The sequence below is a fragment of the Dryas octopetala genome, chromosome 3, assembly GCF_963921425.1.
Source record: "Dryas octopetala chromosome 3, drDryOcto1.1, whole genome shotgun sequence".
In the NCBI taxonomy this organism is placed as follows: Eukaryota; Viridiplantae; Streptophyta; class Magnoliopsida; order Rosales; family Rosaceae; genus Dryas; species Dryas octopetala.
The window spans coordinates 24,079,789-24,103,016 of NC_141368.1; the positions used below are offsets into that span (position 1 = coordinate 24,079,789).

General features: G+C 37.0%; 1 protein-coding gene and 1 pseudogene across 2 annotated transcripts; one reads left to right on the forward strand and one right to left on the reverse strand.

The window, feature by feature from the left end:
• Nucleotides 1-267: 267 nt before the first annotated feature.
• Nucleotides 268-3,724, reverse strand: LOC147291932 (helicase sen1-like). 2 transcript variants are annotated; one of them, XM_086236457.1, is made up of 4 exons: nucleotides 3,507-3,724; nucleotides 2,096-2,641; nucleotides 422-1,751; nucleotides 268-296 (listed from the first exon to the last, which is right to left on the reverse strand). In XM_086236457.1, exons 1-3 carry the CDS (start codon nucleotides 3,579-3,581, stop codon nucleotides 552-554), a joined length of 1,821 nt encoding a protein of 606 aa, XP_086092583.1. In that variant the 5' UTR covers nucleotides 3,582-3,724; the 3' UTR covers nucleotides 268-296; nucleotides 422-551. The 2 variants fall into 2 exon arrangements, with proteins under 2 accessions (XP_086092583.1, XP_086092584.1); XM_086236458.1 differs by lacking the exon at nucleotides 268-296 and adding an exon at nucleotides 297-347.
• An 11,684-nt stretch (nucleotides 3,725-15,408) lies between these two features.
• On the forward strand, nucleotides 15,409-19,986 carry LOC147291933 (putative disease resistance RPP13-like protein 1 pseudogene; annotated as a pseudogene).
• Nucleotides 19,987-23,228: the final 3,242 nt, after the last annotated feature.

Sequence of the window (23,228 nt, forward strand, 5' to 3'; positions counted from 1 at the left end):
GGTTTTTGGCGTTGGCGACCGACTTCTTCTGTTAAATATTAAGCAAATTATAAATGTGTTAGTGTATATATACAATAATAGAATAACAAAACAATAATCGATTTTTTAAAGTCTTAAAAAGATAAAACGTACCAAAAACGACGGACTCATGAAATGATCGCACAAAAAACGCCACTGGTCAGACCGCTCTACCAACTCCATAGGGGGGTTCGCCAATGCCTCAACTGCCGACGAAAATCCCTTGAAATGCACGTGTAGTTCGTGCTTCCACTGCCTGTAGGACTTGATGAGTAAATCTGTCATGTACGTGACGGTGAGGGGATCATCCATCTGAATGTCAAAGTTAACTTGAAAAAAATATTAGATTGTTATGAATGATCAAATTTATCGTTTTGAATTAATTATTGAGCTATATACTCACTGAGATTGAGCGGATCACTTTGTGTTGAATCTTTGCCGGCAATTTTTTCCAAGTGGTTGCAACCATGGCGCAAAGGATAAGAGAAGCAAAGGATAAAAATATATGCACACACATATATGACTAAGTAGCATCAACATACATTGCTATTCACCATAGCTGGCAACTGGCGTTCATCACCAACAAGAACAGCATGCTTCACACCTGGAAGTTGCAGGGGTATTGTTGACTCACACTCTTTCAACTGTGCAGCTTCATCAATAACCACAAGGCTCAATGGCTCCATTTCCACACTATGAAGCTTATATGAACTGGATGCAGTGCAAAATATTAAGGAAGCTCTTTGAAAACAGAATTCCCTTAGTGATTCTTGGTTCATACAATTTGGAAGGGTAAGTTTCCTAAGAGAATCCTTTAGAGTACGTAAAGCTGAAAGGCATTCTCTTCTCCTCATGCACAGAAGAAATGAGTTATCTACAAATGACTCAGACATATCTTCAACTTCAGAAAAAGAGAAAAGGTCTTCCAGTGACTCAGAAACAACATTGCCTTGAAACAACAATAATTCAAAGGACTCAACTAAGTGGATAAGTGAAACCATGCTTCGGAAAATCTGTACCGAAATGTAATTTTTGGCTATATGGGTACAGAAGGTAGAAATACAAGATCTTAGCGGTAATGCAGCAGAAACAAATTCATCCCTGAAAAATTCAAGAAATGTTTTGCACTTCCCCTTGCTAACTTCAGTGTCACTTCTGCATTCTTTCGCTTTCATTTCACAAACATTAATCTCTTCTTTTTCTTTGGTTAAGAAAATATGGTACTGAGAAACGCAATGTTCAAGAAAACCTATCATGGAATCAAAGCAGTTGCTCCAACCAGCCCGTGGCCCTAAGCATTCGGCGAGCCTTTCAACACGGTAATCCAAATATATGTCTTTAATGTCTTGACCAACTTTGAGTCGATCATTATTCCCAAATAGAAGAATTTCTCCCAGAGAGCAAAACAAATCATTGGAACCTGCTTCAGCCACCATCTTTAGAGCTTGAGAAGCAACTACAGTTATTGCGACATTTGTTGGGGCACAAATAAGAGTCCTATAATTCATCCTTAACAGGGTAAAAAGCAGAGTAACGATGGTTTTAGTTTTTCCTGTCCCAGGTGGACCCCATATAAGTTCCAGAGCAGACTTGGCATCACAATGTAGCATTTCAAGACAGGCCAAAACGGCCCCAGTTTGGGACTCATTCAATCCATACGATAAGCTCTCAACTAACCTCTTGCCCAGGATGTCATCTTTCTTTTCAATACAGAGATCAGAGTTTTTCTGAGCCTGTTATCAAGCATAAGATTCAGTCAGTCCTATGTGATTACTTCAGTAGAAGAATCAAGAGTACATAACTGGTGTTGTATAGATATACACAAAAAGCAGGAACATTGTTCCAAAGTTGAGATAAAATGTCATTTTTCTTCTTACACTTTAAACGGCAAAACATTGTGTCGAAAATACAAATGAATAAAGTAATTAATACGCTGAGTGTTTTGTATGATGTTGGTGAGTATTAAATTATATCTTGCATTATGCATGGTTCACATACCATGAATAGCTCCAATGTTAGTGAATGTAATATTAACTCAAATAAACAAAAACAACAGTATTGATCCTTAAGGTCTTACCACATAATCAGTACATAGAACTTCCTTGAAAATCTTCAGATTTCTGGACATGTGCAATGATTTCCATATTCTTCCATTAGTGGTTAAATTCACCAAGAAAACCACAAACAATGATGTCTGAGTGCTATTGTTGACTTCAAACTCTTTTAAGGCCTTGACTTTAAAACGAATAGGAGAACTATCATCCTCATCCTCATTTTCTGAGACATTAGTGACTGATACAAAAGCCCATGACCTCCCTACCCTTTGTAAATCCGAAACAGTTTCAGGTTTAGAATCTGCTAAGACAAACAGATCCCTAGGCAAAGTTTTGTATGGTTCCTTGCCACGATCACTGAACCGGTTTCGCCACTCATCAACCTGAATATCATATAGCTTTGTTCCATATGGCTTGGATTCTTCAAAAGCAACTACGTTAGCAAAAGGTGCTCTGTCAATAGTTTCCATACTTGAATGCACTTTAGCTCGAGTTTCTTCCAATAAAGGATATACATAAGACCCAAAATAATGCTGAATTGACCGGAATGATTCAGGAATCTTTTCCACCTAGAAAAAAAAAAAGGTCCAAAACAAGTATTGAGGGAGAGGGAGAGGGAGAGGGGGAGAGAGAGAGAGAGAGAGAGAGAGAGAGAGAGAGAGAGAATCAGTACTACTTGTTTGATAAAGCTATGGATAACATTTCATGAGGAGAAGATAAAAGCTCAAATAGCTTGTATCCGCAGTCCTTGGAAGCAATAAAGTGCTAACCACGGCATGAGGATGTCTCATGTCTCATACAAGATATGTTGTAAATCATCTCTTAAAACACAGAAAAAGAATACCACAAGAAATTATGTCTTGAGAAGCATATGTCTGATCAAGCGGGGTTTCCAAATTATACTTGTAAACATCTTGGTAATTGGTACCATAAGATTCATAATAATAGAATTGAGGAGGCTAGTAATCCAACATTATTTTGTCAAAATATGAATTTTTTTATTGAATTCTAAAGGTTTAGTAGACTTTATATATAGAAAATTATATATGCATATTTCATACAATTAGCAATATATACTCACTTTCCATTTTACCATTTGCCCATTTTGGTATAAAGGCAAATTAGAAAACTGAAATGGGCTTCTGCCTGACTGTGTCAAGGCTACCAAAGAAAAGTGCGATACTTTGAAAAGCATTCCAAAAAAAAGGCTGACTGTGTAAAACCTCTACTGTATGAATTGCTTATTAAGATTGTAGAAACTTTTCTTTTTGTGGGTCTTTCTAACTAAGCATTCCAAAAAAAAGCTTCAATAACAATCTCATAAAATTTTTCACACAGACTACAGAGCAACTAGATAAGAAAATAAGAAAATACTTCCTTTAATTAACAAAGACACGGGGAGTAGATTTTATTAATAAAAGTGGAAGCAAATACCTTGTTCCTGTAAAGATCTTGGTTGAAAATGTCTTCAAGGGACCAAGAAAACACAATATCAGTGAAAGGGTCCATTATCTCCTCTCAATCAGACTGAGTCACTCTACCTCTGTCTCCCACGCTAACCTTCTCTTATCTGCACTCAATATAAAGCATGAGATTGTGAACCCACTTCACAGAAACACATTTGAAAGCATGAGATTGTGAATCCGCTTCACAAAAACACATTTGAAGGGAGATAAAAGAAATGGGATTGAAAGAAAAGGAACTATGAAAATACAAGAAGTCAAGGAATATGCAAAAGAATGTGTACGAGCACTGCCATGCATTACAGAAAAAGTAAGAAACATGCAATTTAAGAACTTGTAGCTTTCACCAAAGAAGCCAATTCCATTCTCTTTTTTTTTTAGCCTCTAAAGCCAATTCTTTTCTGTTTACAAATTCCATTGAAGTTGTAAACAGAACCTTAATAAAGAAGGTTTTCCACTTATTCAAATGGTCCGAAAGTTTCTTACTTTTTCTTTTTAGGGGGACCAAATGAAAAGTTTTCCACTTACTACTTACTGGGGAAGTTATTTAGATCAATTGGCTGGTCCGTACTTCGTAGACTCCGTACTACAAATGTTGCCTATTTTCTTTTAATTTTTCATTTCTAAATTAATATTCCATCAATTGTTATCTATGTAGGTGTGAGCCACTTTCACATAAGCGTTCATATTTAGAGGTTAGATATCATTATTTTTTACTTAAATCCCTACTTTGCTTTCTGTTTACCTTGTTTTAATGCGTTCTGAATGACTAAAAGTCTAAAACTGATCTAATTACTCTTTTTTATTCTTTTATTGCTTATGATTTTTGGTCTTGTTTTAATATGACTACTGTATGCTTATTTGATCCTGATTTACATGTTACACTAACATAACTTGACATTTTATTATCAATATCATTCTACAGTATCTTTCTGGTCCATATTCATCTTATTAGGGGGGCAATCAAGTTATGGTGTCAGGGGGCGATGGTTGCTGCACTCTAATATTTATAGATGGTTATCATAATTTTCATTTATTCATTGATTTTATGTTAGTTCTTTTGGTACATCTTTGATGTTGCGCTAATCTTCTTGATTAAGAATTTGACACACAGTTGTTAAGAAGTTTCATTTTCTTTTTGATTAACAATAACATATTGTTAATATTCAATAGGTGATTGTCATTGCCAGACAGTAGTAATAGGTGAATGTCACGGTCAGACAATAACAGTAGGTGATTGTGATTATTAAACAATAATAATAGGTGATTGTCACTGCCAGACAATAGCGGTAGGTGATTGTTATTATCAAACAATAACAATACATGATTGTTACTGCCATACAGTAACAATAGGTGATTGATAATCTGTCTTTTAACAAAAAGGTTCTTGAGTGCATTTTTTGTCCACTTCCTTAGAAGATTAATAATTGGACAGAAGATTTGTTGTGATTTCTGTAAAGAATAAACATGTGACTTAAATTAGGAGTCCTATTAGGTTGCACAAGTTTTTGGTAACTATAAAGTATATCTTCGGGTGGTTTATCTGGTTTGCAACTATGTTTGAGTTATGGTAAAGACAGAGGCAATTTGTCCTTTCGACTAGGCTACTAATTTAGATATGACTATCATGTGCCCCTAGTGGCTTATTCTGATCCTATGCATGAATGCATCTGTACTTTTTGTGGATGGTAATGTCTATTAAAAACTTATTTTGTGTGTCATTGTTAATAAGTGTTGTTCTTTTGGAGACGGTGCTATTGGATATTGATCACTCTTTGTAGTCTAAATGTTATAAATTTTTGCAAGCATGTTTATGAACTGGCCAGGCAACACCAGAGTCATCCTGTTTTTTGAGCTATTATTTTAAATCTTCTTCATGTATCGAATATAATGTTCCCCCATTTTCTCTCATATTCTTTTGCATAAATAGGAGAAGAGTATGTTTTTGTGACATCTATTGGAAATCTCTCGACTTTGTTTGATGTAAGGGGCTACAACAGCATTAAGTTATATCCGGAAGTTTCAAATTATTTTCTTTTTTCAACGGAATTGTGATTCTGTTTTAGTTTGTTTTAATTGTGTCATAGGTTTATAATTTCATTTGGTTGTTTATGCTTTTCACAAGGATTGTATTAGGTTTAAATTATATTCTCTAATTTATTGTTATTGTTACTATCAAACAATAACAATACTTGATTGCCACTGCCGGACAATAGCAATAAGTGTTGTTACTGCCGGACAGTAGCAATAAGTGATTGTTGTTATTCGATAGTAACAATAAATGTTACTATCAAACAGTAACAATAAATGTTACTATCGAACAGTAACAATTATATTTACTATTAAAATAAAAAAGATTATGGATGCCTCATCTTAATTTTTTGTGTTTTATGTTGGTTATTATTTAACATGTTTATGGAATGAAAAATACCTAAATTATGATTTTTTTTTTTTGGTAGTTTATGTACCAATTGGCACGGTAATGAAAAAAAAAATTGCATTTTTTAAAAAACTGTAGCGTGCTACAGTAACGGCGTCACTGTATTGACGTTACTGTAGCACACACTACAAGAAAAAAGGTTTGGGCGACGAACCTAGTTCCTCTCCCAAAGTCGGATTTCATCGCCCAAAAGTTTGGGCGACGAACTGAGTTCGTCGAGAGTTTGGCCACCCAATTCATGACGCCCAAGAGTTTGGGCGACGAACCAGTAAATTTCGTCGCTCAAAGACACCTTGCGCAACAGAGTTTTTTCGTCTCCTAAAGCATATGATTCCTCGCCCAAAGCATGTTTTGGGTGCGGAATAAGGAACTTCGTCGCCCAAAGTAGGTTTGGGCAACGAAAAATTTCGTCGCCTAAACATAACTTTTTTAAAAAAAAAATTGTTTTTTTATTTAGATTATATATTTGAATTTAATATTTAAAAAAAATCTTTATTCAAAAACTATATAAAACAAAATTAATAAATTTATATATCAAATTATCCATACAAAGTAGTAATAACCCTAATGGTCAATCTATTATAAACCAATAGCATCATCATCATTCATATCTGACGGAGGTTGATGAGAAGATGGTGGCGGGACAAACCCAGGTATCGCCTTGGTCAATGCAGCATACAACGCCTCCTTCTCCGCTCTCTCAGCTCGTAAGTCCTCCTGCAACTTCTTCACTTGAGCGGACAACCCTGCGACGACTGCAGATGGCTGAGAAGAAGATGAAGACGAGGATCGAACATCACGAATCCGCCCATATCCCATGCCGCGTATTTCCTTACCGGGCCTAACACCCAATGAGTCTATCATAATACGAAGTCCGACATCGGGATCGGGTACTGGAATTGACTCCAACGGAGTACTCGGAGGGTGCTGCTCGGCCAAGCTCTCCAAATATATTCTCGAGTTGGCCACCATCTAATCCTTCAAAATGTTATATATACAAGTAACCAATTAGAAAAATAAATATAAAAAATTGTGAAAAAAATTAAAATATAAAAAACTAACATGTTTTGCCTTGGCCGCATCACAATCGGGACGAACATAGATATCCCCGAAAGTGTCTATCTCCGGGAATTGCGACCCACGCTGAAAAAAAAAATAATTTTGTCAAAGACCCAACCAATATTAAAAAATATATATGTATTAAATTAAATAATGACGTACCTGACGTCGCGACTCCACTCAATATGAGATGAGCGTCGGACCACTATGATGGTTAAACGGCTTCCCTTTCCGGTTTCTGGCGTTGGCGACCGACTTCTTCTGTTAAATATTAAGCAAATTATAAATGTGTTAGTGTATATATACAATAATAGAATAACAAAACAATAATCGATTTTTTAAAGTCTTAAAAAGATAAAACGTACCAAAAACGACGGACTCATGAAATGATCGCACAAAAAACGCCACTGGTCAGACCGCTCTACCAACTCCATAGGGGGGTTCGCCAATACCTCAACTGCCGACGAAAATCCCTTGAAATGCACGTGTAGTTCGTGCTTTCACTGCCTGTAGGACTTGATGAGTAAATCTGTCATGTACGTGACGGTGAGGGGATCATCCATCTGAATGTCAAAGTTAACCTGAAAAAAATATTAGATTGTTATGAATGATCAAATTTATCGTTTTGAATTAATTATTGAGCTATATACTCACTGAGATGGAGCGGATCACTTTGTGTTGAATCTTTGCCGGCAATTTTTTCCAAGTGGTTGCAACCATGGCGCACTCGGCACGGATAATAGCCCCCACATCATGCGAGAACAAACTATCAACGTTAGGATCTAACGGTCGTCGGCCATTTTGCACACACATGATTGGAATCCGCGCCCCAGTACTGCGCACGATCCGAGAGGACTTCAACCCACTACATGGTCCCCTCGTTGCAGTGGATGACGTCGTAGTAGATGAAGCAGAAGCAGAAGCGGAAGCGGAAGTGGTGACCTGACTAGAGCGGTGAGATCGACGGGCCCTCCGTGGCATAGAGGGGCTCCCAGTACTCGAGGATGGCTGAACTACATCATTGGGAGCTGACTCCATCGCCTTCCACCTTATAACTAAATTATATTTCTCAAACTAATTAATCTACATTTTGTAATTAAACTAAATTTTATATTTAAAAACTAACAAACTAACTAATCTACATACAAACTACCTAATAAATTTTATAATTAAAAAACATATAAAACTAACTAATTTTATATGAAAACTAATTTGTTATCTAACATAAAAAAATATCAGCAAACTAATTTCCCTAAGAACAATGATCAGAATTAAACTAATTTATTCAACACTAATAAGCAAATTTAAGAACAAAAATGAACGGCACCAGCCAAATAACTTTAAAGGAGCGATTGAGTCTTAAGTCTGACCTAAAAAATTTCCCTGGGTATTACTATTCCCCTGGCCACCTGCACTTGATCCATTTGAAAAAAAAAACTAAAGCTAATGAGCAAAAAACACAGAAAACAGAAAAAAAAAAAAAAAAAAAAAAAACCCACCAAGAACCTACAATCGGGTGGGTTTGCTGCAGCTGGGTTCGGTGGGGTTGCTGGTCGAGGTGGGGGTTGCTAGTGGGGATAGGAATGGGAATCGAGGGAGGCGGCAGGGAGAGGGGAAGGAGAAAGAAAGAGGAAGCCGGGGAGGGTTTCGGGGAGAGAGAAAGATGAGGGGATGGGTTTCGGGGAGAGAGAAAGAAGAGGGGGTGAGAGATCGGGAGAGAGAGTTTTCTTTGGGCGATCGGCTGGGATGGGCGAAGCGGCGACGAGGGAAGGCGAAGCGACAGCGGGGCTGGAGCTGGGCGGAGATCGGGGAGGATGGGCGGATCCGCGGGGATCGGCGGGCCTGGGCTGGGGTTGGGAGGGGATCGGCGGGGATGGCCGGCCTGGGGCTGGGGCGGGGCTGGGGCTGGGAGAGAAAACATAGAGATGAGAGAAAACAGGAGAAAGGAAAGAAAAGAAGAAGAAGAAGAAAAGAGACTTAAAAAATTTCGAGAACCTTAGGCGACGAAGCATTTTCGCCGCCCAAAACCTTCTTAGGCGACAAATTAAGAATCTCCTCGCCTAAGAACAACTTGGGCGACGAACCTAGGTTCGTCGCCCAAACATTAAAATATATGGCGGGCTTTATACCTCCCAATTTTTCAACTTTTGGGCGACGAAGAGGTAATTCCGTTGCCCTAAAGAGTCTTGGGCGACGACTTTCCCACTTCGTCGCCTAAAAGCTGTCAGAATAATTAATTTTAAATAACTAAATATGTTGTTAATTTTACATAATCAATTATGTTTTTAATTTTATATAATCAATTTATTAATTTTAACGATCCGAACCGTTCATTTATTAGTCCCTCACTAAAAGATCATCCATACAAAAAATCGGTCAAATCAGAATTCATCTAGCCGTTCGATTATCATTATTAAAATCATAATCGTTTATAAGTTCAATCTCCAATACTTAACTTCTAAAACTTTGATTGAGCTAATTTTTTGCAGAAATGATCTTTGAGTATGAAACTAATAAATGAACGGTTCGGATCGTTGAAAACACGATCAATATATGAGATTATATATATAAATGAACAGTTTATATATTTGAAGAATAAAATTTCATTAACTCTTTAATTGAAATCGATCTTGTCATTTCAATAATTGTGAAGACCATAACGTGATTACAACGATCAGAGCCGTTCATCATCTATGTTCATACTCAAAGATCATCCGTGCAAAAAATCAGTTCAATTGGAGTTCATCTACCCGTTCGATTATTATTCTAAGAACCACGATCGTTCATACACCCAAAACGCCAAACCTAACTTCTATATCTTTGATTAAGATAATTTTTTGCATGGATGATCTTTGAGTGGGGCACTAAGAAATGATCAAACCACAATAAAAATGTGAGCTTCTACATACATATACACTTGAAGAATATAATTCTATTAGCTTTTTTGTTGAAACTTTGTCGATTCAACAATTGTGAAGACTACAATGTGATTTCAACGATCTGAGCCGTTCATTTTATTCGTTTATACTCAAAGATCATCTCTGTTAAAAATCGGTCAAATCGGAATTCATCCACTCGTTCAATTAGTATTAGAAAATTCACAATCGTTCATAAGTTCGAGTACCGTTACCTAACTTTTACACATCTCCGATTTAGTTAATTTTTTGCAGGGATGATCTTAAAGTGAGGAACTAAAAAATGAACAATTCGGATCGTTAGAAATACGATTGCATTTTATACGATTACATACATAAAATTGTACACAAAAAAAACAATGAGATTTTGGGCGACGAACTGAACATTTCGTCGCCTAAGATCGCTTTGGGCGACGTATACTAATATTCCTCGCCTAAAGTAATCTAGAGCGACGAACTATTTCCTCGCCCAAAGTTATTTTAGGCGAGGAATTTCAATTCCGTCGCCCATAGATATCTTAGGCGACGAACATATTCGTCGCCCAAAACCTCTTTGAGAGACGAAATTTTGCATTCCTCGCCTAAAGTAACTTTGAGCGAGGAAAAAGTTCGTCGCCCAAACCTTTATTAGTAGGCAATGATCGTTCATGCGTTCGAACTCCGATACTTAACTTTTACATCTCTAATTAAGCTAATTTTTTGCATAGATGATCTTTGAGTGAGAAACTAATAAATAAACGATTCGGATCATTGAAAACACGATCGTATTTTAGATTCTATATATAAAAGAACGGTTAATACATTTGAAGAATAAAATTCTATTAACTCTTTCATTGAAACCTTGTCGTTTCAATAATTATGAAGAGCACAACGAGATTACAACGATCAGAGACGTTCATGTTGATACTCAAAGATCATCCCTGCAAAAAATCGGTCAAATCAGAGTTCATATACCCGTTCAATTATTATTATTATAAGAATCACGATCGTTTATACACCTTAAACGCCAAACCTAACTTCTACATCTCCGATTGAGATAATTTTTTGCATGGATGATTTTTGAGTGGGGCACTAAGAAATGATCGGTTCAGATCGTTAAAAACACAATAGAAAAGTGAGCTTCTACATACAAATACACTTGAAGAGTATAATTCTATTAGCTTTTTCGTTGAAATTTTGTCGATTCAACAATTGTGAAGACTACAATGTGATTTCAACAATCGGAGCCGTTCATTTTATTCGTTTATACTAAAAGATCATTCATGCAAAAAATCGACCAAATCGGAATTGATTTACTCGATCGATTAGTATTAGAAAATTCACGATCGTTCATAAATTCGAGCACCGTTACGTAACTTTTACATTTCCGATTGAGATAATTTTTTGCAATGATGATCATTGAGTAAGGAATTAAAAATTGAACGGTTTGGATTAATGGAAACACGATCACATTATATGAATATAACCTACATAAAATTGTACAAAAAAAAAGGTAATGAGACTTTGGGCGAGGAATATGTATGTTCCTCACCTATAGATTGGGCGACGAATATGTAAGTTCCTCGCCCAAAGTGACCTTGGGTGACGAATAGAAACCTTCCTCGCCTAAAATCATCTTGGGCGACGAAGCAGTTCGTCGCTCAAAGACATTTTAGGCGAGGAAGGTTTCTGTTCGTCGCCCAAAGTCACTTTGGGCGAAGAACTTAAGTATTCGTCTCCCAACGTATGGATCAACAATCGTTTTTGTGCGTGTTTTAGGCGACGACATATTTTCGTCGCCCAAAGTATCTTTAAGCGAGGAAATTTATATTCGTCGCTCAAAGTTATCTTGGGCGACGAAAAAATTCGTCGCCCAAACCTAGATGGGATTAGGTGACAACGTTTCTGGCTCGTCGCCCAATGTTACTTTGGGCGACGAATTTTGGTTCGTCTCCCAAAGTTTCGTCGCTCAAATATATTTTTCTTGTAGTGACATATTTTTAAAAAGTGGGCCGTTATAGTATTTCACTATAGCAAATGGGCCGGATGAACAGTCAATTTTTAAAAATGGACTTAAAAAAAACCCTCTTTTATATAACTTTTTTCTTTTTAGAGCTGCTATTTGCAAATCTTTTTTATTTTTTTTTCTTTTTGCACACCCCCAACCAAAGTATTAAATTTCGTTTTTTTAGGATTTCGAAATCAAACACATATTCAACAATTTTTCAGTGAAATTTACCGAAATTTATCTAAATTATTGAAATTTTCCACGTCAGCAATTAATTAATTCATATTTTCTATTTTCTCCAACTTCAGAAATTCACCAAAAATACTTCGAAACTCCAAATAATTCACCGAAAAATCCTACGGACTCGTATTGATAAGTACTATTTTCCTATGACCTCAAAATAGTCAAATTGCTTTCAGAAAAATTATGAAAAATCCTACTCTCATAATTTAATTTCGAAAAAAATAATAATCGTCAAATTCTTGTGAAGTAGAGAGCTGTAAATTGGATTTGTATTGTAGATATCAAGCTGAGCAAAGGATTCCAAGTAGGGGAATCTCACACCCTGCTAGTTGCCTTATTTTACTGCATGTATTATGCTAGTATAAACTGAATGCATAAGAAATTTGCATAATTTGTGATTGTCATTTGTGGCGTGGTTTTTATCCTATATTATGATAATTGAATTGTTAGAATAACTAGAGAGTAAGTGGTCACCATATAGTTGACCTTGGATTTTATCCGTTGTGTAAGTTGCCAAAATACCGTCGTCTAATTGACCGACGTCTATTGGGGTACCATTACACAATGGTTATTTTTCGTTGTCTTGATTACATTAACACAATGATAATGACAGAAATACCGTTGTATATACATCCTAAAAATCTCATGGTTTAAAGGCTACTGTTGTTGAGTATATATCTACACAACAGTTTTCTCCTTGAACCCATTGTTTTATGTTCTGAAGACAACGGTTACGTTTACTAATACATGTATTTTACAACTATTTTAGTTATAAACACGAGGTGAAATACTCCTTAAAACAACGGTTTTTGGATCCTAACCGTGGTATAGGTCATTCTAGAAATAGGTGTTTGAGATGTGTATATGTCTTTCATACTACGGTGTTTATATGAAACCGTTGTATTATGAATTTAAGAATATCGGGTTTTAACTATATAACCTTTGTGTAAGATACTAATTTCAAGTTTAATTAGATGTCTATAGGTATTAGATACATCGGCTTTCTAAGGTTTGTGCGGTATTGTTATGGATTATACAACAGTTTCTGATATTGAACCATTGTAAATTAATGTTACAGACCACGATTTCGTCAGAAAAATTGTTGTAAAATGTCCATATTTACATCTGGTTCACATAGGCGCGCAGTACCTGAAATAGCTAGCTAGGTGTTTTTGGTACAACACCATTGTTCCAAGTAGCATGTTTTCCTTTATAATGTTAACATTCTTAATAAATTATACATTAATTCACAAAATCACAATTTACTCAAATTTAAACTAATCCACAATAAATAAGGATTTTGGAATTGATAAAGTACCAAATATTAAAAGGAATTTCAAGGTAGCTAGTAATTGTATATATGTAGAATGTAGTTTACTCTCTTAACCCAATGCTATTCACACAACCAGCCATGCCGTACACAAAAACCATCTATAACACAAAAATTAGCCATCAAGTTTCTAATCTACCAATTTGTTGCCATCAATCTAATCTAGCAATTAATTAAGCCTAGTTATCAATCTTGACAGGACCCAAAAGAATCTAACAAAGTGATCAATGATATATATATATATATATATATACCCCAAGCTAGTCTAGCTAAACACATGGCCTACAAAATCAAGTTCAAAAATGATATACGTAAAAAATCCACCTTCTACTCGATCTACATATACTGCCCCACAAAGTTTGCCCATTCAGCCCGGACTTCATCGATATCTTCTTGAGTATAAGTGTTGTCCTTCTTTCGCTCCCACTGAAACAAGGCAAAAATGAAGTAGTAATGAAAAAGAAAATTCAACCCAAAATGAAAACATAATGAATCCAAGAAAGAAATAAACAATATGCCCCTTAGGTAAAAAAGGCCAAGACAACTCATGATATAAGTGCACATGTAACGACCCGAACCAAATTTCACTAGAAATTTAAATTTTTATTTAATTATGTTTTTAAGAGGTTTTTTTTTTTTTTTTTTTTTTAAAGGATATTGAATTGTATTTTAAAGATTTTGAGATTTATTTGGAAAATAAAAAGGGTTTTGATTTAAAATTTTATTAAGTTTTGTTTTAATTTGAGCTTGACCTAAAGTTGACTTTTAAAATAAGTGGGCTTTTGATTTTGACCTTTGGGTCCGTTGGATAGGTTTCGAGTCCACGATTTTATAGACATGTAGCACGCTTCGATCCGAGTTACGGTTTGAGAGATATGGACATTTGAAGTGAGGGGCAATTTTGTAAAATTGACAAATTGAGTTTTAAAAATTCAAAATTCAAAAATCAGATTTCTGTTTAAGGGGTTTCTCTCTCTCTCTCTCTCTCTCTCTCGAACCTTTTCTCCCTCTCCCTTTATTTCTCTCTGCCCGCACCCTCTGTCAGTCTTCTCTTCCCCGCACCCCTCCCCTGCGCCATCACCCAGCCACCACCCCTCACCATCACCGGCCACCCCTGCCAGCCTCAGGCTCCGGCGAACACCCCCCAGGCGCCGACCACCCCCCAGCCTACTCTCTCTCTCCTTATTCTCTCTCTCCCCGTGTTCCCTCTCTCTGCAATTTCTCTGTGCGCAGCCACCGACCATCAACGCCGGCCTCCTCTCGCAGTCGCCAACCTCCGGCGAGCCTCCCCCGACGCCGACCAGCTCAGCTCGGGCCTCCTCCAGCCAGCCCAGCCACGTCTGCGCACGAATCCAGCTCGGAAAAGGCAGTCCTGACCGCCGGCTTCTCTTCCCTTCTCCGACCAGTTTTCCGGCGCCAGTCATCCCAATTCTAGGTGGGTTTCGTTCCCCTTTCTTTGGGCTTTCATTTCTTCTGGTTTTGTAGCTCAGAAATCTTGAAATATTGAAACCTGAATTTATGGGATTTAAGGCTATTTTCGGGTTTGTTTTGAAATCTGGTTTTGGTAACCGTAACTAAAGGTATTCCTATCTCAAAAAAGGGATTGGCTAAATTAGTCATCCTACTTTGGATCTACCTGCTCAGTTTTTTCCTTTGGCCACCATCTTTATGAATTATTAATGATGGACCATCTAGAAGACATATGGACTGAGACAGAAAAGTACAAGACTGTTTGTGTTGACTTTGTTCCTAGCAGCCAGCAGGCAACTTCCAGGAAATACTCCAGATTAAAAAAAAAAAAAAAAACACAATGAAGGCTTTTTGTGCATAAGCCAAAGTAATTTACTCTACTTTGGTGTTTTGCATTCTCTCTTTACTTTTGCACTCTGGATAGAAACCATGGCTATTGGAGAGGCTTTTCTCTCTGCCTTTCTTCAAGTTCTGTTTGACAGATTGGCTTCCCATGATTTTGTAGGCTTACTATGTGGCCCGAAATACGATGATTTGCTGGATAAATTGAAGGTAACCCTGCTGACGGTTACTACTTTGCTTAATGATGCTGAGGAGAAGCAGTTTTACAACCCAGCAGTGAAGAAGTGGCTGCACATGACTAAAGACGCTCTATATGATGCAGAGGACATACTTGATGAGCTGGCTACTGAAGCTTTGGCATGTCAGGTGGAAGCTGAATCTCAGGCCAACACAAACAAGGTATGGAATTGGAAACGTGTTTCGAGCTCTCTCAGTCCATCTAGTAGAGGGATAGAATCTAAATTGATAAGAATAATTGAGAGGCTACAATTGATTTCCAAATATAAAAATGTCTTAGGTTTGAAAGAGAATGTTGGAGGGAGGTTGTTTGGCTTTCGACATAGATCACTAACAACTTCGCTGGTCGATGAATCATGTGTTTATGGAAGAAGGTATGATAAAGAGGAGATAGTGAGAGTTCTGTTATCAGATGAATCGACTAGTTGTAAAGTTGATGTAGTCTCTATAGTTGGCATGAGTGGAATTGGAAAGACAACTCTTGCTCAGCTGGTTTACAATGATGATATAGTGGAAAAGCATTTTGATTTAAGAGTTTGGATATTTGTATCTGATCATTTTGATGTAGTGAGGCTGACAAAAACAATTCTTGAGTCAGTCAATTCAGAGAAGGTTGATCTTGATGACTTAAATCTGCTTCAAGTTTGTTTGAAAGAAAAATTGGCTGGGAAAAGATTATTGCTTGTTTTAGATGATGTTTGGAACAAGAGTAATAATGATTGGGATCTCTTGTTGATTCCACTGAAAGCAGGGAAGAGTGGGAGTAAGATAATAGTAACAACGCAGAATAGTGATGTTTCATCGAGCATGGCTACAGTTCCAGCTTATCAATTAAGAGGTTTGTCATTTGAAGATTGTTGGTTACTATTCAGGAGTCAAGCATTTGAGAATAGAACCATTGATGTAAATTTTGAGGTCATTGGTAAGGAGATTGTGAGAAAGTGTGATGGTTTGCCATTGGCAGTGAAAAGTTTTGGAATCCTATTGCGCTCTAGAATGGAGGAAGATGAATGGAAAGACATATTGTGTAGGAAAATATGGGTTCTACCAGATGATGAAAGTAACATCCTTCAAACTTTTAGATTAAGCTATCATCACCTTCCTGCACATTTGAAACCTTGTTTTGCATATTGTTCCATGTTTCCAATGGAATTTGAATTTGACAAGGATTCACTTGTTTTATTATGGATGGCAGAAGGTTTTCTTCAGCAACCTAAAGGACGTAAAAAATTGGAAGCTGTGGGTGGTGAGTATTTTCAGGAGCTAGTATCCAGATCATTCTTTCAACAATCGATTCACAATAGATCACGATTTGTAATGCACAGCCTCATGAAAGAGCTAGCTCAATTTGTTTCTGGAGAGTTCTGTTTCAGATTGGAGGATGAGGATAGTATTCAAAACAAAGCTTTTGAGAAGGCTCGTCATTCATCATATATACGTCGGCAACGTGAGGTAGCTTCAAGATTTGAGTCCTTCAGCAGACTTGAGTACTTACGCACCTTCCTTCCACTGGATCCAACAGATGGAATTGGAGTCAGCTATGTGGCTAACAAAGTCCCTTGTGATCTGCTACCAAAGTTACAATATCTACGAGTGCTATCTTTCAATGCTTGTCGCATTACTGAACTGCCAGATTCAATAGGCAATTTAAAGCACCTACGCTATCTGGACCTTTCTCGCACTGCAATCAAAAGGTTGCCTGATTCAATGGGTATGCTTTACAATTTACAAACATTGATATTAACAGAATGTCACTCCCTCACTAAGCTGCCAGTAGAGATGGGGAACCTTAAAAGCCTACGTCATCTTCATTTAAATGGGAGCAGACTAAAAGAAATGCCACCACAAATGTGTAGACTGAAGAATCTCCAAACCTTGTCTAAGTTTATGGTGGGTAGAGACAGTGGATGGAGAATTAGAGACTTGAGGGATATGCTTGAACTTAAGGGATCACTTATCATTTCGGGACTGCAGAATGTTGAGAATTTTGTAGATGCAATGGAGGCTAATCTGAATGGCAAGAAGGAACTTGATCACTTGGTGTTCCAATGGAGTAACATTTCTGGTGATTCACTCGCTGATACAGATGAAGAGGAAGTTCCTAACATGCCACAACTTGACAGAAAACTAGAAGATCTTAGCAACAGAGGTCATAATATTACAAGATTTCCAAGTTTTAAGGAAACCATGGATGCTTATGAACAAGAGGCCACTGAGCTAAAGTTGAAACGGAGAAACGGTTTGGATCATTCAAGAAATGAAAGAGTTGAAATGGTTGTACTTGAGATGCTGCAACCTCATCAAAACATAAAAAGCATTACAATCGAAGACTATGAAGGCACAAAATTTCCTAGTTGGATTGCATCCCCATTGTTCTTCAATATTATATTTTTAAAGCTTGGTGATTGTAGGAAGTGTGTACAACTACCAGCACTCGGGCAACTACCCTCACTAAAAGACCTCATTGTTGAAGGGATGGATGGGATAAAAAGTATAGGTGCTGAGTTCTATGGGGATAGCTATTCTTCTGTCCTTCCATTTCCGTCGTTGGAGACGCTAAAGTTTGAGAATATGATAAACTGGGAGGATTGGTCATCTTCTGGGGTTGAAGGTAGGGAAGACTTCTGCCACCTGCAGAAGATTGAAATTTTAAACTGTCCAAAGATAAGAAAGTTCTCACAACATTTCTCTGCCTTGAGGAAAATGAGAATCAAGTCCTGTGAAGAATTGGTTGCTCTTCCAAGCCTTTCGAAAACTGATAATAGCCTAGAACAAGGCAGAGAATTCCCTAACCTCCTCGAACTTTCTATATGGACCTGTCCCAACTTGAAGGAATTACCTAGCCTTTTTCCTTCTTTGCAAGTACTTGAGATAAATGGATGTCAAGAATTAGCAGAACTACCCAATCTCCCTTCAATCCGCGAGTTGGAACTTAAAAAGTTGGCTGAGGAGGTAATGCAAAGCATAGTTGGACTTTCCTCACTTACCTATTTGCACTTGCATCAAATTCCCCAGCTGACATGTCTACATGAAGGATTTCTACAACACTTGACAACTCTTGAAGAGTTACAAATTGCACATCTCAGCGAGATCATCAGTTTGTCTAATGAGATCGGATTGCAAAATCTCTTGCACCTCCAGCGTTTGGAAATTTCAGGATGTCCATTGTTAAAGGAGTTGCCACAATGCTTGTACAAACTTTCGTCTCTTGAGGAGTTTAAGTGTGGAGATGTCCCTCACTTGTATCTTTTCCAGGAACAGGCTTGCCTTCCACACTTAGAGGCCTTGAAATCAAGGGTTGTGAGGCTCTGCAATACCTACCCGAGTGGAAGATGCAGAACAGTGACAGGTTGTCCTTTCCACTTGAGTACTTAGTGATTGAAGGTTGCTCTTCTCTGAAATCTTTACCAAGAGGCGAGGTTCCAAGTACACTCAAAGAACTCGAAATCCAAAACTGCATAAAATTGGAGTCCCTTCCAAAGAACATGATTCACAACAATAGTTCCCTTGAATTTCTTAAGATTTCCGGGTGTCATTCTGTTACATCCTTTCCGAAAGGTACTTTTGGTCTCCCTGCAGTAGCATCTAGCATAGTCATGAACCTTAAAAAGCTCATCATCAACGACTGTGCCAACTTCCAGTTGTTACCTGAAGGCCTACACAACCTTATGCATCTCACTCACTTGGAAATTACTGAGTGTCCACTTCTCCTGTCTATCGCGGAATTTGGCCTGCCAACCTCCATGCTGCAATCAATTAGAATTTCCGATTGTACAAGCCTCAAGTCCCTACCAAATCGTATGTACAGTCTCACATCTCTTCAAGAACTGTGCATAGCAAGTTGCTCTTATCTTGAGTCATTTCCAGAGGGTGGATTACCAGCCAATCTATTCTCACTGTCAGTCTTGGATTGTGAGAATCTGAAGCCTTCATTCGAGTGGGGGCTGCACAGGCTCACTTGTCTCACCAACCTCGCCTTTGGTGGTTGTCAAGGGTTAGTGTCTTTTCCAGAGGACTGGTTTTTGCCAGCCAGTTTGTCCTCTCTTCAACTTCAGCGACTGCCAAATCTTGAATTCCTTCCCAAAAGGTTGAATAATCTCACCTTCCTTGATAATCTTGAAATATCAGAATGTGACAGACTTCAAACCTTTATGGAAGAGGAGCAACCAAAGATGCTTCAAAATTTTGAAAATTTGGGATGTCCGCTGACAAGTGGTTTTGTTTAAAATATGTTCTAGTCTTTAATCCCAAATTGATATTTTCCTATGTAAAAATTATCACAAGATTAAAAATCTTGTGATAAGAATTTTCACTTATTTGTTAAGAACAGTAGGTTAAGATTGCAGTAGTATAACTAAGATTGAAGGTTACATAATAAACAGAAATCAGTAGCCAAAGACATGCATATTCATGTGTGTATGTATCTAATGTGGGTATTTATATTAATGATGTTTCCATATAACCTGAAATTCCTAGCTTCGGTGTTCTTATACTAGATACCATTTTTTGGATGTCCTCTGAGAGGCGGTTCTGTGCAAAAGAGGCTCTAGTCTTTCTCATAATTCAAACTTAGATTTTCCAATGTAGTAACTATTACTTGAATGCAAAAGATTCATTCACTTATTTGTTAAGAACATGAGGTTAAGACTGCAGTAGCATAAAATTGAAGGTTACACACTAAACAGAAGTCAGGCAGACAAAGATATGCATATTCAGTTCTATATGTATATAATGTGGGTGTAAACTTTTTGGTGCTACTAATGTGGGTGTAAATTTATATTACTCACTTTTTCATTTAATCTTTTAATTTTTTTGGTCGAAACTTTTTCATTTAATCTGAGTTTCCTAGCTTCAGTGTACTTATTCTAGATACTTCCTTGCTCTTTTCAGTGTTAGTTTCATATATGCAATTGAATCACCACTTTTTTTTTCTGATTCAAACTCTGCTGTCTCTCATGTTGGCAAGTGAAACTGATCCCTTTTTGGTATTATTCCAGAAAAATATTGCTACTCGTTCTATTTAATAGTAGGATATATGCAGTTTGATTTGTGGATGTGAACAGTGAACATTATTTGTACACATCTCTACTATTATAAAGTTAGGCTCTCCCTTTGGTGTAACAAGGTTCCCCAAAATTTGTATTGCCTAAAATAACCTTTGGTATATCATTATTTTCAGTGATTTTATTCATATTCCTTTCCCTTTAGGTATATAGTAAGGGGGTAAAGGTCTGTGTTTCTATTTTCTACCCATAGCCACTATCAGCCTCAATTCATTGCCTTTCGAAATTCTCATGAATTTTCACTAAATGCAAGTAGTCATTCCTCATCTTTGAAATTCCTAATTCCTTCTGACCAGAAAAAGAAATTCCTAATTCCTAAATGCTCAATATGCCACTGTCAGTTAACTAGGGATTTCTCACTACCATCATCCATATTTATAGACTTTATTATTTTATTTTATTTTTTTATTTTTTGGTTTTTAGATTTGGATTGGGTTTTGATTATATGTATTGGGTTTTAATATTGAAAATAAAAAATATGGGTCGAATGGAGGCTTTGTCATTACAAAAATAAAATCTTGGGAAGCGCATAATACCATTTCACTCTCATATAAGTTATTTGCAAATGAATTTACAAAATGTCTGTTCGAGGTGTAGGATTTTGTGATGGGAATCAGTAAAATAAAAGTTTACTTGAGGACAGTGGCCAAAAAAAAAAAGTTTACTTGAGGACATTATTAAATCTGGTAATGTACATACATTAATTTGGAAGTTATAACTTTGTTTTGATTGTAAAGGCTCTGATTTTTGGAGAATTAAGGGACTTAATCGTTGTTGTATGTCTTGGTGATGGTGTTCCCATAAACCCTAAAATAAAAGGGAAAAAAACCAAACCCTTAGTACATTCAACCACGACCGCCACCATGAAGACCACCACGACCGCTCTAAAATTAGAATCATACATCCCTTAGGGGAACACCATCACTACTCTTTTTCTTTTTCTTTTATGGCCAGGGAACACCATCACCACTCTTGAATACCTTAAATATGGTCACCATAGTCCATCCTGCACATTAAATGAGTCACTATATCAGAAATTGAATTAGTTTTAGTTCGACAAAACAAAATGCCAACAAAATATACATATTTGTTTTAATTTCTCCTTTGTATACTAAATGTGGATACCTTAAAGGCAGCTGCACCTTCTTCAATTGTATCTCCTGGAGTCGCAGGGACAACATCAAAACGATTATAATATTCAGGAGCCAGTTGGTATTGGGTCATTTCAAACTCAGTCTTAAAAGTAATACATCATTAGAAAACAAATGAAGCTCCCAAGGGGTTATTTTACGAACTAATACGTTATGATCATCACCCAATCTCATATAATGTGTCACTGAATTTTTTGTACCCACATACAGTCATTTATGTCTTTGGCATATCAATTGGGAATCCAATTGTTCTCTTTTTTGTATGGGAGTGAGTTTCAGCATACACCTTGTGGGATAGAAAATACGCAACTCCATTGGAGGACTCAAGAGTTGAATCACATATTTAAGGTAAACACATCACACAAATGAATAAATTAAATTGCTAGAGTGTCACACCCCAAAACCGATTTAGGGGAAATGAGCTCGTGGCAACCGTCATCTTCTGCAATTAACCTGGAATTGATCATCACCACCGATGCCTCAACCTTAAATAAACTGAAGAGAATAAGCATGTTTAAAATACCAAACTACCCTTAAAGAAATGCGAGTAGGCAGAGTCAAATAGCTGTGCGCATCATTATGGCTCGTGATCGAGCCTGCCGGAAGGTGTGTTACTATTCGATTTATTAAGGGCTTATTTGACAGTGCTTTTAGAAGGCTTAAAAACGCTTTCAAATAGTCAAAAGCGTTTTTGCTTATGTTTGATAAAAAATAAAAATAATAAGAAACGTTTTTGGGTTCTAAAAGCACCTTAGAAGCGCTTTCGGGTGAAGCACTTACCAGGTGCTTCCTTAGGAAGTGCTTCCAAATATATTAATAAGAAGTACTTGATTTTTTTTTCAAAAACATCTATGAATTTCTAACAAAAGCGCTTCTAGTGAGTGAAAGCGTTACTGAGCAAAAACGCTTCTTACAGAAGCACTCCTAACAAGCCCTAAATTAGGCCCAAGTTGATAATTATTTATCAGGTTACATACAAAAAATCATCGATCAACCTACGTCAAACAAAAGTCAAAGTCAACAGGGTTAACCCAACAACCTCCGTAAAGGTTGTATACAAAAAATTCACATATATGAAGCTTATGTATTAATGAGCCACAAGCTAATCACTTAAATTAAGAAAATATATATATATAAAATAAAATAAAATAAAAAGTCTACAAATGAAGCTGTACTCACTCGCTCTCCAACGAACTACTAGAACGCGAAAGGTCGATCGTCAACGAAGTAGGCGGGGTATCGTCGTCTGAAAGTAGCTCGATCTCAACCATCATACTCTACTAAATCTGCAAAAAGCTGCTGCATCACAAACCAAGGTGCACCGAGCAAACCACATCCCGGTAAGCTTTTGCAAGCTCGTATAGGGAAAGCACACAACACAACAACAAGCATACTACAAGTACAAGCAGAAACCAACCAATTAAAGATAAAAACTAGCACAGGTTTCTCAACAATA

Excerpts from the sequence above, each read along its gene's own strand:
- LOC147291932 (XM_086236457.1), bottom strand. The coding sequence starts at position 3,581 with ATGGACCCTTTCACTGATATTGTGTTTTCTTGGTCCCTTGAAGACATT. Across the intron at positions 2,642-3,506 it reads AAGATCTTTACAGGAACAAG|GTGGAAAAGATTCCTGAATC; the intron begins GTATTTGCTTCC and ends TTTTTTTTCTAG. Across the intron at positions 1,752-2,095 it reads TTCTATGTACTGATTATGTG|GCTCAGAAAAACTCTGATCT; the intron begins GTAAGACCTTAA and ends GCTTGATAACAG.